The sequence below is a fragment of the Rhinolophus hipposideros genome (genome assembly GCF_964194185.1).
Source record: "Rhinolophus hipposideros genome assembly, chromosome: 1".
Lineage (NCBI taxonomy): Eukaryota > Metazoa > Chordata > Mammalia > Chiroptera > Rhinolophidae > Rhinolophus > Rhinolophus hipposideros.
Window position 1 is genome coordinate 54,766,705 of NC_138047.1, and position 16,034 is coordinate 54,782,738.

The 16,034-nt window shown below is 37.1% G+C and overlaps 1 protein-coding gene across 8 annotated transcripts in view; it reads right to left on the reverse strand.

Moving 5' to 3' along the window:
* The window catches only part of G3BP2 (G3BP stress granule assembly factor 2), a 71,590-nt gene that overhangs the window by 11,591 nt on the left and 43,965 nt on the right, over positions 1-16,034 (reverse strand). For 4 of the 8 annotated variants that reach the window (XM_081050004.1, XM_081050007.1, XM_081050003.1 and 1 more), the window contains 4 exons: positions 4,362-4,480; positions 2,053-2,134; positions 1,095-1,268; positions 448-538 (listed from right to left, as the gene is read on the reverse strand). In XM_081050004.1, the coding sequence (XP_080906130.1) occupies positions 448-538; positions 1,095-1,268; positions 2,053-2,134; positions 4,362-4,456 (442 nt within the window). In that variant the 5' untranslated portion in view covers positions 4,457-4,480. Of the gene's footprint in view, positions 1-447; positions 539-1,094; positions 1,269-2,052; positions 2,135-4,361; positions 4,481-15,431; positions 16,000-16,034 lie in introns of those variants that run through there. The other 4 variants (XM_081050002.1, XM_081050006.1, XM_081050005.1 and 1 more) reach the window with 4 other exon arrangements.

The window sequence follows — 16,034 nt, forward strand, 5'->3', positions numbered from 1 at the left end:
TACCCTATTAAAAAAAATCTATTATTAGTAAGAAAAGGGTAGGAAATAAATGATATTAAAGCCATAACTCAGTTTCCTTTGTCACATCTATTCGATACAGCAATAATGATAAAATTATACAGTGTAAAAAACAAAACAAACTTTGAGCTAGCATAATTTCGCTTTTAGACAAGTAAATATTGGTTAAGCATAGTATCCAACAAAATTCCGTAATAGGCACACCAAACTCTTGGTTATCTACAGAGAATGAGATTGAGGGGAATTTTGTCACTTTCTATGTCTGATTTTTATATAAGGTCATATAATGAACACCTACATCATTTATAATAAAAATTTAAAAAAAAAGAGAAGAGAGATTTTGACTCTTTACGACACAGGGACATTTCTATTAAGTTTCATGTCCTTAAGGAGTAATGACAGAGCCCTTCCATCTGAAAGTAACCTCACCTTCATCAAGTTCTGGTTCAGAATCACCAAATACTTCATCTTCGTAACGAAACATATCATTGTGAACATAAAATTTATTTGGAACAGATCCCTATAGAAAAAACATCCAAATATGCCATAAATACCCATAAATGTGGCATAACATTAAAAAAACAAATTACATGGCATATGCAATTTCTATTTTAATACTATAGAAATAACGTAGACTCAAATGTAATTTTCCAAAGTTGAACAGGCTATGATGTTAATAAACTACAGAAGATTACTCAAATATTGGAACTCAAAAATGGCTACTCAATGTAGGAGAATCAGAACCAATTAAATGGAACTTTTCCATTTTGTTTAATATGTACCCTATTAAACATTACATGCTTTTTGTATTATTACTGTAATCTTGATCTATTTACACATTTGTATCAGTATCTGACTTTACCTTCCAAATAATCAAAGCATGCACACACACACAGACACACACACACACACACACACAAACAGCCCTCAAATTATATCAACAGGTCCAGTACAAATTTCTCAAAAAAGCTACATGTATATCTAAACTGGTCAGAAGAAACTTGTTAAACACATCAAGCAACTAATAACAGCCAAATAAAATCACATAAAGTAAATTAAGTGAAATGAACACTCACTTCAGGAGCCAGAACAAAGGTCTGCATGAACTTCCTCTCTGGCTGCCCGCTGTTAGACAGCAAACCCATGACCTGCACAACGACCCCATCACTCAGGGTGGCGTGAGCATCCACATGACGAATTTTTGTATGACATTCACTGAAGTTCAGAGATAATACTTTGTGGTGTATATCCTTTATTAAGAGAAGGAGGGAAAGAAATAAAAACTCTTGTGATACTGCATTACCCATACAACACTACAACAGAATTTCACTGACTTCCTCACAACATGTAGAATATTTAATTTTTCTGCCTCATTCGAATCCATTCCACAATGCTATGTGCCTGAATGATGTTCCTAAACCACCACATTCACCATGTCACCTCTCTATACAAGAAATCACAATGGCTGTCTCATATTATTGCAGTAATATGGGCTTTATACTGCTTTCTCCTACTATTCTGTATTAAGTATTTAGTCATTCAAAATGTACTAACTACTCCTTGACCTCACACCTAATTTTACTTTACTGTTTGTGTGTTTGCTGATGCCATTTCTTCTACTTTCAATTTTCTCGTTTGGTAAGGTCAAATGCAGTAATTCAGAATCTAGCTGAAGTCCCACATCCTCTACAAAGTCTCTATAAAGAGCACATACTTCTATGTATTCCTGTAACATAAGGTTTAGTCTACATTTTGTATAAACTTAACAGTCTCAACCATTTCATGTATAAACTACATCAAGGATATAAAACATCCCATCTTCTCCTTTGTATCCACCCCAATATAATACCGTGTTTTAACACAAAATGTTTATAAGAACTCAAAGCATAATCGACAATTACTGTTAACACAAATTCTAGTTACAACTAATGATCACATTCAAAAAGAAATTAATGGGCACAAGAAAGCTATTTTTGAAATCTCTACCTTAACACACACACAAAAATCTAAAATGTATATGAAACTGAGACTTACATTTTGGCCATAAACAGCTTCCTGGGGCTTCCCACTAGCATCTACCCCACCATGTACATAGGAAGAATTCCTGCCATAAAACCTGTAAAACCATTGATAATGATTAACATTTACTTGTTAAGAGAAGTCTAAGAGGCAGTATCGTTCTGGTGTCAAACAGACTTAATTTCTAGGTCCAGCTCCTTCACTCATAAGTTGTGTAATCTTGAGCATACTTATGGTCTTTAAGTTCACTTTCCTTGGTTATAAAATGGAACAGTAACTACCATCTCACAGGGTTTTCGTAAAGATTAAATAAGTAATGACACATAAAATTCTTAGTATGCCTGGCACAATGATATAGTCAATTAGCTATTTTCATCTAATTCTCATCACATCTGTTTTTGTTAAGTGGAAGAATGAGATATTCAAAATACATTCTAAATACTGATGGTATGGTAATTGATCCATTTTTCCTCCATTAGACACAAAAACTCAATTATCTAGATTTGTTTGGGAATTAGATGCTGCTTAACATTCTACTCAGTTTCAAACAATTACTAACTCTTGCAAAGGCTTAGATTAAAAGTTTAGTTTGATTTAAAATTGAAATAATTCAGAGACTACTAAAAAAATCTACATTATTTCAACATCCAATTTCTTGTTAATATTTTTATTCCACTTGTATGTACATAATGTTTTCTGTGGCATTACCTAAAGCAATTAGAATTAGTATCTTTCTAAACTAAGGTTATCAAACATGCAAAGTTAACTTTTTAATAGAGAATTCAACTCCTACTGTAATAAAACATGTTAAGACTTCTACGCCAAGTAATCTTCTCAATGTATTAATTCATACATTGATTCATTTAACCCTATCAACCTCATGAAATAAGCACTATTTAAATTAGCAAACTAGAGGTTCATGAGAAGTTAAATTAACTCACCTAAGATCACACACCTATCAAATGGGGCAGCAAAGACATAAACCTGGATAGCCTGATTCCGGAGTCCATGCTTTTAACTGCTACTCACATTTTCAAGTTTAAACTATTTCCTCTCATATACTACTGGCAAGTATGCAAAATGCTATTATTTTTCTGGAGAATAATTTGGCTTACATAAGCATGTATAAGAAAAGCCTTTGATTTAACAATTCTATTTTTAGGAACTTATTCTAAGAAAATAACTAGAAAGGTGCATATAAATGCACGTGTAAGAATATTTATTAGTGTTAACAACTGAAAAATTACAAAACTAAATTTTCATTAACAGAGAAATTGGTTCCTAAGTTAAATAAATGTAAAACATTTATGCTGTTTGAAGTGATGGTGGAGAGCCTAATTGTTTTAAATTTTACTTTTTTGTGACTACAAAAAAATGTAAAAGTAAAAATTTTACTTTTTAGTCACTTTTTTTGTGACTAAAATGCTAATGCTTACATTGTAAAGACTGAATTTCAAATAGTGAAAGGCCCTATTAATTCCACCCCCACACACCTCCACCATCCACACTGTCAACAAGGATGTCTTCATTTTTATATATAGAGAAATGTACAGGTATTCATTTTGGGGCATGGAGGAGGTAGTTATATGAAAATACCTCCTGGAATAAACATGGAATATTACACACTTAATAATGTAAGGCACATTGCAAAATCAAAGTCTAGAAAACCCAGGATCCTCATAGAGGACCCACCTATAGCTACTATGTACGCTAGGTATGTTTAACTCACTTGGCTAGCGTCTTCTACAACAAACACTTGCCAAGTTTAATACCTACAAAAGTCTCACTTAGCTTCCACCTGCTAAAATATATCAGAACAAAAACTATAAATATACGCAAAATATAAATTAATTTCATTTTAACCTCTGGACAAAATAAGCTTACAAATCCAACTTTCCCCAAAATAATAAACAAGGCGACTGTTGCTATTTTACAAAGCAATACTGTCTTGCAGATCAAGCAGAAGAAACTTTCACAAGTACAATCATTTAATGGATTCATTTCCTAACATTGCTATAGAGAACTTTTAAAAGATGATGTCAAGCCTAAAGTTTTTAAAAAATGAAATATTAAGTACCAGAGTATATAATTTTGCGCACATGCATGCACACATGTAAATGCGAAGTAAGTTGTGAAGCGTTTTTCTTACTGTGGATTTTATCTAAAAACTTCAAAAATACTGATTTTAGCCATCAGATGGTTAAAATATTGGACATGGTTTGCAAGATACTGTCGGTTCATGAGACAGGAAAGACAAGATGTAAAGTGATATTCAAGAAAATAAATCTAAATAAAAATACTAAAATAATCCATTTACAATTTACCTGTGTAAATATTCCGGAGCTTTATTCAGCAAAGTATAATATTGCCTCACAAACTCCCGCCCTACAAGCAGCGGACTGGGCTTCTCCATAACCATTTCTTTGCTGCACAATGTCAAATGCTAAAGAAGCAAACACAAGAATAGTTATTAAAAAGTCATCTTTGTAAATCTTCTGAGCCATACATATGGGAATAAAGAAAATAACATGTATTAAAAAGTAGTTAACAACAGCAAAACAATAAATTCCCAGCAACTATTGGAAATGTCCAACATTTGCATCTCCTGTCTCTATTTCTTGATCTCGCTTATCCCTCAAAAGGGGGTAGTAGCACAGTTCTTATTCCCAGGAGTCTAGTGCCGCTTCAGACTGATGAACACCATAACCAAGTCTTTCCATTCAGAGTACCTCTTCCTTTGGAGACCATTATCTCGTACGTTTTTGAATTCCAGTGGTTTATTTTTGAAAACTAGGTATAGGGCACAAGGCAGGGCTGGGAGATTACACTTATGGGAAAGTACTGACTTGTATCTTCTTTACATTCTCTCTACTTCTGGGAATTTATTTCAGTTTTCAAAACAATAATGATTACCAATAAAAATCAGCAATAAATATCAGTACTCAAAGATAACAGTTTTTTACATTTGGTGTTAAGTCCAATCTTTCTTTTTACTGATTAAACATCTAATGACCAGCCACGCACTGCTTACAGTAAATGAAACACACTGGGGAACAGGACTCAAGCCCTCAAAGAGTTTATAACCTGTCATGGAATATAAACAAGCAAACGGGAACAGAATGGATTATGCGCCATGCTAAAGTACCTTTAAGCTGAAATCTCAAAGTTAAGGTCAAGAAACACAAGTACAAAATAAAATTGGAAACACAACCTCGCATCATTTAAAGTAAATGATTTATATATGCTTACAGCCACCAGAACAAATTATAGACACCAAAATTAAAACATAGGAATTAGAGAAGGGAAAGGAAAAAAAAGAAATTTTAAAATTACTTGTATATGTACAAAATATACAAAAGCATCCTTTCTTATTGCACTTAAAGTACAAAAAAATTCATATCTAAGTGTATATCAATTGGACAAATCAGGATGGCGTTTAAATTCCTGTTTAACAAATTTCAATACTGATTTCTTTAAACAAAAAATTATGCAGCCTAAGAAAGCTCACTGTAATCATTATAAATGTGACGGGTGTTTTTTAATAAACATCAGATACCAATCATAATGGAACCTACAGGTAAGATTAGCTCTATACAATTCTAGTGACTCCCAATTTAACTTTTACACAAGGCTCTCTCAGCTTCCTTGTTTTTCCTTTTATAATTGTCCTAAAACTCTCAGTCTACAAACCCGCCCCCCAAATCTGAATTTTTACATACTGTCTCTCTTGCTTTCAAAAACAGTTAATTCATTGCTTCCAATGGCATGGTATGGGAAAGGGGCAGTAGCAAGAAGCCCCCTAAACAGCCCAACAAGCAAGCCAACAAGGTAAGAGGAAAAGAAGCTGGAGAAACTTAAAGTGAAGGCCATGGGGAAGGACGCCCTGACCACCGGTATAATTAAGAAATCTGGCAGAAAGTAAGCTGTTCCTTTGTGCCTCAGGTGATGGTGACCCTTATTTTCATTCCTGTTTAAACATCTGGATTCTCTGCCAGAGCATCTGTTGTTACCTATAGCTAGAATGAAGTGCTGTCTTGAAGCTTTTGGTACATTTAAGAATAAACTTTGTTTTAAAAAAAATTCATTCAGTGGCTTCTCACTCAGTCATCTGTACTTTAACCATGAGATCAGAGTAAACTCAGGCCACAATCCTGCCAGTCTGCTCTTCACAGTCTTTGTTCTGCCTTGAATTCAGTACCACATACAATTAAAGGAACTCAATTTTTTTTTTAAGTTAATTCACAAAACAGAATCAGATACTGTCATTTCAAGTGCCATTAGCTTCCCCAAACCGAGAAACTTCCAATAAGGACTAATTTAACACCCTAATACATAAAAGGACTCTCATTTGCTGCATTTAAAGTAACAAAACTAAGCAACATACTAGTATTTTTATTTGGAATGATAATGGTGAAAAAACAGACAACTTATCTAGTAAACTTTTATAAAATAGAATGTAGAAACTACACACACTTTAATACAGTTAACAACCGATGTTAAAAAAAAATACTAAGATATAGATACTAATTTCCCCTCTGAATAAAAAAATTATGTACAAAAATCAAAATAGTTTTGTTCAAATGGTTAAAGGCAGGAATACTATTGAGGACTGTTTCTGGGTTTGGGGATTCTCATTTACTCCTTTTTCTCCTCTGTTATTTCCAGATTTTTTTTACAGTAACATTGTCATTTATCCCAAATCTCCCATCACATTTATAAAGTACATATTCACCTACCATTTTTGTCACTTCTATAGAATCAAATTTTAAAAAGGTACCAAATACACCTATCAATACCAAAGACAGGGTCAAAATACACTAAAAAGTTACTGTAACAAACTTCAACAGGGGCTTCAAATTACCCACCACCTGGACAGCCACTAAAGTATCATGATCGTATCATCCAGTTAGATCAGAGCTAGGCAAGGGGATAGGCAGTTGAGGTAGCTTTTACTTAACTATTATTCAATAAATTATTTATTCAAAGGAGGTAAGTTGAAAAGTGAACTTAAAATGGTGAATGAGAAAAGCAATGCTAACCTGGTAAAAGTCTAATCAACTACCTATGCAGAGTCCACTTTTTAAAGATGGAGGAGGCTCCCACAGGGATGATAAAATGAAAATGTTAACTCAGAGAATGGTGTTTAAAATAATTATATTGATTTCAATATAACTTACAGATTAGTTACTTTACTGTAACTCTGATTTAAAGGGAATCAAAATTTGGAGGGCTAAAATATAATTAGTTGGTGGAAATCAATCACATCAAGCAGAAAGTAAAGGTATTTGGAGGGAAAGCGCAACCTCACTGATTAATGTTTTTTAATGACAGACTAACTTATGTGTTCTACACAAACAATTGCCATCTTTCTCCTTTTCCCCCAAGAGCAGGGAAATTAACAGTTGAATTAATGAGGAATGTATCAAAGAAGCATTAAGGATAAATTACAGATGAACCAAGAAACTAGGTAGGTTAGCACTTGGAAAATTGAGTAATATAAGTTTGCGTTTATCATTCATGCACAGCCAGTGTATGTAAGAAGGTCAAGAGGAAGGACAAAAGGGCCAAATTACACATTCAGAATGTGATTACAAGAAGAAATGTGCCATTTTTATCATTCACAGCAAAGCAATCAACTCAGAGGTAAGCAATTTCTGGGACTTGGGTCCTTCCATTTCTTTAAAAATTTATCAGACCAAAGCAAACCTCTGAACATAGGATTAAGAAAAAGGTTTTATCTAACGCTATGGAAAAAAGTCATGACCTTTTAGCTCTCAATTTCCTAATTCATAAATTGAAAAGTGATCTCTGGTCAAGCCTACAAGACAATGCAGTTCAATAAAGAGAGCCAAGATAGTCCAAAAACAATCTTCAGAAAGTTGTTAATCTTTAGCACCTCCAAAGAGTAATTATCCTCAATACATTTTTAGAGAAAGTGAAATTTCATGTATTAAACTCCATTTGAAAATGTGGAGATTGCTATCATACTGGGATGCATAATGTAAAATTTACTCGTCATCAATTAAAAACTATCAATCCTATTTATTCATCCAGATACCAACATGATTATATCTAGCTTCCCTAATTTACAAAGCTTCAGCTACTTCACATCATTCTACTCTCCAACTCTGTCCATCCCACTTAAAATGCTTGTGTATTTTCAATAATATCCTTTCGTTCATTCCTGTTTCTTAAAAAAGTTTCCTCTCCATTTGCCTAGACTAACTCTTGAAACACATCTACCCCAGCTCTCCATGGAAACTGCTGTCAATTGTCACCATCTTTTCTGAATCTCTTAGTATCCACTGAGAAGTGGAGAAGTAGTGCACATATAAACAAATACAATAGAAAAGAAAGTCACATTGGGCTTCATATCCGACAATATACTCAGTGTTCTTCAGTTACAAAATAATTATTTTTTTAAAAAACTGTTGTCAACCAAAGTTATCAACCTCTATTCCTTCCATGACTAAAACTTCAGCTTTTAGTTAAATAGTTAGGTTTTTTTGTTTATTTCAGATAAAAGTTCAGTGAATCACTAGTATAATGGGGCTGCCCCCAAAGCAAAAATCCCCAGGCTACATTAGTATAAATGTCGAAAACGAGCTGACAGTTCTGTTCTACCCTGCACAAGTTAAATACTGGTTAAACAGTGAACAGGCATTATAGGAAGGTAGATTTAGGCCCAAATAAATATAGTGCAATAACCTGAACAGAGCTATGTCATGAATACCCAATCACTGCAGGCATTTATTCCAGAGACTAACTGAACAATTTAACAGAAATATCGTAAAATAGTCAAATATCCAACAAAATTAGATTAGGTTGCTCCAATGCTATGATTCTAGAAACCTATTAAACAAGAACTAAGACCTTTGACTCCTACTCGAATACTCATTCCATACCTTCTTATCTAATGATTGAAACGCTATGCATTCATTTCGGTACAGCTAAAATAATGTTCCCTGAAAATCTGTTCTGTTTGCTCAACAGAACATAACTGTCTTTCACTTGAATTCTCAAAGTACTTTAGGTCTTTATCATGGCACTTTATTAATCATATTTTGCCCTAAATTACTGCGAATCTGGTCTAAGTCTTCTTCCTCTTCTGTACTCCCCTCTCAAATATAATCTGACCTTACCCTAGAATGTATAATAATTTTATGGAAAGTCACAATTCTTCTCAAAACTCCAATGAGCTCTCCTCAGTCCTCTAGTTCTGCATTATCACTGTTGACCAGCTCCTCCTAATGCTTCTAGATTTCGATGAGGAAATGACATACCACTAAACACCTATAATAATGGCTAACAGAATCTAAAAATACCATTTATAAAGATGGGGAAAGTTGGTAGGAATGAAAAAAACGTTACACTCACTTCAGAAAACAGTATGGCAGTTTCTTATAAAATTAAGCATACAAACCTCATAGTACTCAGCAATTTTTTCATACATATTTACCCAAGAAAAATGATGCACATGTCCAAAGACCTATTATGTTGTTTATGGCAGCTTTATTAATAAACACTCAAAAACTGAAAACAAAAAAACAATTAGCCAGATGAATGAATAAACAAATTGTGGTTTAAGTCCATACTACTACTGCTTACCAATAAAAGAACTTATTGATATATCCAGTATCATGAATGTTTCAAAAACATTATTCAAAGTGAAAATTAATCCTATATAATTCTATTGATATGCACTCTGTACAATGCAAAACTATATAGAGCTAAATCAAATCAAGGGCTGGAAGTAGAAGGGAAATGATTATAAAGGGGCATAAAGGAACTTCAGGAGTGATGGAATTATCTTGTATCTTCATTGTGGTGGTGGTTTCATGATTGTTCATGTCTGTCCAAAGTCATATAATAACTGTACATAGAGTGGTTTTTGTTTGTTTGTTTTTAAAGATTTTATTGGGGAAGGGGAACAGTGTGTACTTCTAGGACTTTTTTCCAAATCAAGTTGTTGTCCTTTCAGTCTTAGTTGTGGAGGGCGCAGCTCAGCTCCAGGTCCAGTTGCTGTTGCTAGTTGCAGGGGGCACAGCCCACCATCCCTTGCAGGAGTCGAACTGGTAACCTTGTGGTTGAGAGGACGCGCTCCAACCAACTGAGCCATCCGGGAGCTCAGGGGCACCTCAACTCAAGGTATCGTGTTCAATCTTAGTTGCAGGGGGCGGAGCCCACCATCCCTTGAGGGACTTGAGGAGTTGAACAGTCAACCTTGTGGTTGAGCCCACTGCCCCATGTGGGCTCCCTTCGGAGCCTTCGGAGCAGCCTTTGGAGTTAGGAGCATGGAGCTCCAACCTCTTGAGCCACCGGGCCAGCCCCCACAGTGTTTTTTACTGTTTGTAAATTATTCCTTAATTATTAGAATTTCGCAATACAATTATGCTTCATTATGTCAATCATTTCACAAACATTTATGAAGATTCTACTGCAGTGGTGTCCAAACTTTTTTCAACGTTTCTCACCAAGGGCCATATGCAGTAAAATACACAAACAGCCGGGCCACTCACTCGAGGTGAAGTATGTATTGCCTCACCTGGTTTATTTAAGTAAACTAAATATATTTTTGGAATTTGCTGCGGGCCAATTCACAATGGATTGCGGGCCGCAGTTGGCCTGTGGGCCACAGTTGTGACACCCCTGCTCTACTGCACACAAAGCATTAGTAAGTGCACATGGTATCCTGAAATCAACACTGTTCAATAGTTCAAAAGGCAATTTACTCAAAGTCACCATCTTTCTTTTCATCTACTAGATTAACAAAAATAAAAATGATTAATAATGTCCAATATTGTTAAGAGTGTGGGAAAATAGGCTCTTTTGCAAACAGTGTTGGTGGAAATATAAACTGTTAACCTTTTGGAGATGTAATTTCAGTTTTAGTCAAAGTAATAAAAATGAACAGTAAACACACTTCTAAGACATTACAAAGAAATACATGCACAATTGCACAAAGATGTATATTCAAGGTCGTTCACTGCCACGAAAGGAAAAAAAATTCAGTCTAAATGCTCTTGAAGAGGGAAATGGTTTACTAAATTATGGCACAAATATAAAGCACAAAATCATGCACTCATTAAAAATAGGGAAAAATAGGAAAGTTATAAATGTAGACAAGAAATACTGTCCACAATAGCTAAACATTAACATCCAAATTGTAGAATGATTCCAAGTCCCATTTTTGGTAAAAAAAAAAGCACGCTACAGAAAGAAATCTACAAGGCACGTATTATGGGTCTAGGAAAAAAAGGAAAGCTACATTCCAATTCTTAATGCCACTGAGTATTAAAAAGAGCATATTAACTTTGTAATTTTAAAAATCATATTTAAAAAATTTTCATTTACTTTCTGATTACCATCTAACAGACAGGAAACATAGCTCTAGAATATAGAGCTGGTTAGAAAACATAGTTCTAGATTATAGGTCGAAAGTGTGAAAACTCATTCATCACTATTAGTAAAACAAAAAAGTACTGACAGTATATGCCTACGTTAGTGACCACTAATGGTTCAAGTCTGAGTGTGCTTAAATATTGCCAACTAATTGAAGATAAAATTGAGGAGGCTGAGATGGGAGAAAGAGACTAGCAAAGTACCATGCATAGAGAAAGAGTAATAAAGAAAAATTGACTGCCTAGATTGTAAGGTGCAATCTCCAACTTTAATGTTTCCAAGAGGTAATTTAAAAAGCATCTGATATGCTTACCTGATACAGTACTATTTTTTCAGATAACCTGATGTTAAATTATGGTCTCAGAAACAAAAATACAATAAACTGAACCCCAACCATGAAACATCAGTTCATGTGCAGTCATTAAAATGTGGTCAAAAACTACAAAACCATACGGGAAAAAAACCTGAAAAACGCAGTATAAAATTTGTAACTAAGATATACTTTCAATAACGTGAAGACACTATATGCACTTAGACAAGAAAATGAAATTAATTTTTTAGATTTACTATAGCAAAATAATTATCAGAGCAGATTTCAATAGAAAAAAAAACAAAATAATTCTGTATCTCATCAATGCTCTTAAATCACAAGGATCTCTGAAATGACGTCTCTATTTGTATTAAAGAAACTTCTCTCCATAAAGTGATAAGATAGCTAGATCTACATATAATCATAAATACTACAACTGTTAACTTAAAACACCTGGCTGCAAACACCACCATTATATACAAGCATCAAAATGTACAACCAAATATTCACCCTTCAAGGAGCCTGGCGCAGCCTGACCACCATCTATTTCGAGTGGGGCATCTTTGCTCAAGTAGTTCTGAGGGGAAAAAATTTTTCAGTCATTGCAAATTTCTGACATGAAAATTCATGTCACACTTTGCTGGCTATTTCAATTCTTGGAGAAAATGGTCAAAACGATAAATGCTAAAAAGTCGAAATACTGTGCCATCTTATCTAAAAAAAACAAAAGATCTTCAAGAAACCAAAAGAAAATGACATTTAGAAAAATAGAAAATAATCTAAAGGAACAATTTTTCAGCACTGTCAAGTTTTATATGCTACACATTGCTTCTTATAAAAAGAAAAAGATCTCTTCAAGATGCAGTTCTCTTCACCAAAAAGAACTGTTACCCAAGGCTATGCTTATGCTAGGACACACCTTATCTCTACTATTGGAAACTTACTCCATTTTCCCTTCTATAGCCCTGCACCCTGGGCTCATACCAGTCAGGCCCAGGCCCTTTCTCCCCGAACCATGGGCTAGTGTTATACTTTCTCAAAAGCTAACTGCATATTAAAACTAGAACCTTCCGAAATTCCACATGGTCTTAAGTTCAAAAACTATTCAAAGTGACTGAGCATTAAGAAACTGATGTCCAATAAAAAATAAAAGCATGTGTTTATGTTTTGAAAGTTTCACAAGTAACCTACACCTTCCTTTGTCACCCTGAAATAGATAGGATATTAGCTTCATTTACAGAAAAGGAAACTGATGTTTAGAGGGCCTAAGGCAAGGAGTTCAAGATCCCTCAGTTATGAGAGAACTGAAATCAGATCTCCTGTCTCTGGTGTTTTCATTACATCTGGATAAAAACAACGGCAAGAATATCCAAAGACACAAGAATATAAAACATTTTTAAAGTCCAATTGTTCACTTATTTGATATTGTTGGGAGGAGTTAAAAAGCAGGGGATAGTAACATAATAGAAAATCCAAAAGTCATCCCAACATACCTACCATGGTATATTAAAAGAGAGTAAAATATATTGAAATTAAACAATAATAAGCTGAGGTACAGCAATCAAGAAACTGACACTATTGCTTCTGAAGCCAGTCCAGAGTTCTGGGAGAAGAACCAATTTGTTCTATCAGCTCTTAAATAAAGGTCTACCAATGGAGAGTAACTAAGTCATGTTTGTTGATTAAATTCTGCCGTATTTAAAGTTCACAAAAAAACCGTTAAATTTGTACCTATCAAAACCAGTCTTGAAAAGTGGTCATTCTCCACCTCCATTACCCACTCCCCCAGCAGAAAATAAGTGGGGAAGAAAGTCATATTTAAAGCAACCTAGGAAAGAATTTTCAAACCTGGTAATAGGTAATCAACAGCAGTAATTCTGCAGGATACGGAAGCTGTTAAGAATCCTAAGACATTGTTAGTATTTATAGATTTTTACAAATTACTATGGAAACTTTCATATTTGATCTCTCATTAGTGAAATATGGATAATAAATATTTCCTGCTACGAACAGTGCTAACACTATTCCAACTCACGATTTGTCTGCTGACAATTCAAGTGCTCAGCTGCTGAGCACTCAATTCTACTATCAAGTTATGAAAGACTTATTTCCTTCTCCTTCCTTCTCCTTTTGATCCCCAGCCACCCCACAGGCATTCTGATTCTCTCCACTCTTTATATCTGTTCACTACTGACTAATATTTCAACCCCAATTATTTGCAACCTGACTAGCTGTTGGATAGTAAGCAATCCGAGGTCTTTATCCTACCTACAATTCCTGATAATTTTGAAAATTAAAAAGCCTTTGGAGATTAAATCGTAACACAAGGATTACACGTGACTTAGTTCTAAAAATAAGAAAATGAAAAGGTACCATCACCAAAGAAACACATAATTCACTTCTAAGAAGTTCAAACTAATCACACCGCCTATTTTTTAAGACTGGGAATTTGGGGCATCAAAAAGACAACTGGATACTAACGAGGCCAAATGTTTACTTAGAAATTTTGTTCACACGTCTAATGCTGTATTAACTGCCAAATATGGAGCTGGACAAGGAATTCCCATCTTCTTACCCTGTATGTAGCACATGGGGCTCCCTATAGGCAGCTAAAGGTTCACAGAACCAGGTACATGCAATGCCAACATTTGGAAGACTAACACGAAGTATGGAACCTTTAACCTAAAAACCAGTATTTTAACCCAAGTTAACATCACAACATTCACATGGGAGGGGGGTTTGAGGAACAACTTGGCTATTATTGCAGCTTCGGTGCACGTGTTTTTTGGTTTGTTTTTCTTTTGTAAAGAGCAAAGGCACCTACCCTCCCCCAAAATGCTGTTAACTAGGTAGATGTTGCGGGGGGGAGGGGGGCTGAGGGGGAGGGGGAATACTGACCTAGACGGAAAAATTGTAGATGGAAATCTACATGCGCCCCAAAGTGGCACAGGGCCATCTTAAGAAACCTGCTTTTAGAGACGCAGGTAAAATTCGATCCAATTCGACTCACAAAATCAACACTCTCGGGAAGCTTCTGTTCCTCGCCTGGACTAGCCTCCCCTCCCCCCCCAAAAAAAATCTATTCCCCAGAGCGCTCCAACATTTTGTTCTGTTCCTGGGTCAATAAGGGACCGTTCGCACGAAAAGGGCACGAAAAGAGTGTACGTGAAAGGCAGCCCCGGTTTCTGCACACGTTGGGGATAAAGCCGAGGGGGCGGGGGGGTCAAAGGCCGAGCAACGCCGGGCACTGGGCAAGCGGAGCAGTGGCCGCCTCACACCCGGATTCTATTTCGGTGCAAGAAATGGTGCCCGGAGGCCTCTCCTTTCGCATCTGCGTCGCCTCAGCCGCCGCCGCCACAGCCTCGTTCCCCCTCCCCCACGGGCGGGGCGGCGACGGCCTCCCCGCTCCCGCAGAACCGGGAATGAGAGCCACAAACGAGGCAGCGACAAGGACGGTGGGCTCCCCGCCCGAAACATCCTCCCCAGAAAGACCACTCGCCCACCGCCCCGGTTAAACCTCCCTCCGCGCAGCGCGCCTTTGGGAACTGCCGCGTCTGTCCTCCCCGCTCGCCACCTCATCCCCAACAAGCCTCGGCTCCACCTGTGCCCTCGGAGCCCTCCCTTCGCACGACGCGCGCCGGCGCCGGTCGTCTCCCTGCCCGGGCGGCCTCCCACCCCTCACCTGAAAGGCTCGCTTCTCTCACGCCTTCCCCGCAGCGCAGGCAGCCGGCAGCAACAATGTCTCTGCCGCGACACCTCGGACACCGGGCTCACGCTCTGACGGTTGCCTCGAGCCGCCGCACGCGAAGCGAACGTCCCCTTCCGACCACCACACCGACCTCCCTGCCCGACCCCTTTACACACCTCCAACCAACAGCGGCCGCAGGTATGTCGCGCGGAGGTCAGCGGGAGAGGCGCTGAGGACCGGCTGCAGCGGATTCTTCACGCTAGCCGCCCCCTCCCTCCGACAAACCTCAAACCTCGGAAGTCGAAGAGCCGCGAGCGCGTTTCCTCTTACAACCACCTCTTCCCGAGCACCAGGCGATGCGGCGAGCGACTAGGAACACGGACGTCCCGCCCCCTTTGCCACCGCCCCCTCTTATTGTTTTACCCCTGCCGAAAGGCCTGGGGAACCCCCCAGCACGGCTTCAGCCAATCACGCATCTCCTTCGCGAGTTGGACCCAACCTTCCCGAGTCCCACTGCGGAGCACGCGCAGATGCCGCCGCGCTCACGTACTCTCGCGCCCGGAAAGCCGGGGAACCGGAACCGGCCTAAAGCCGGGA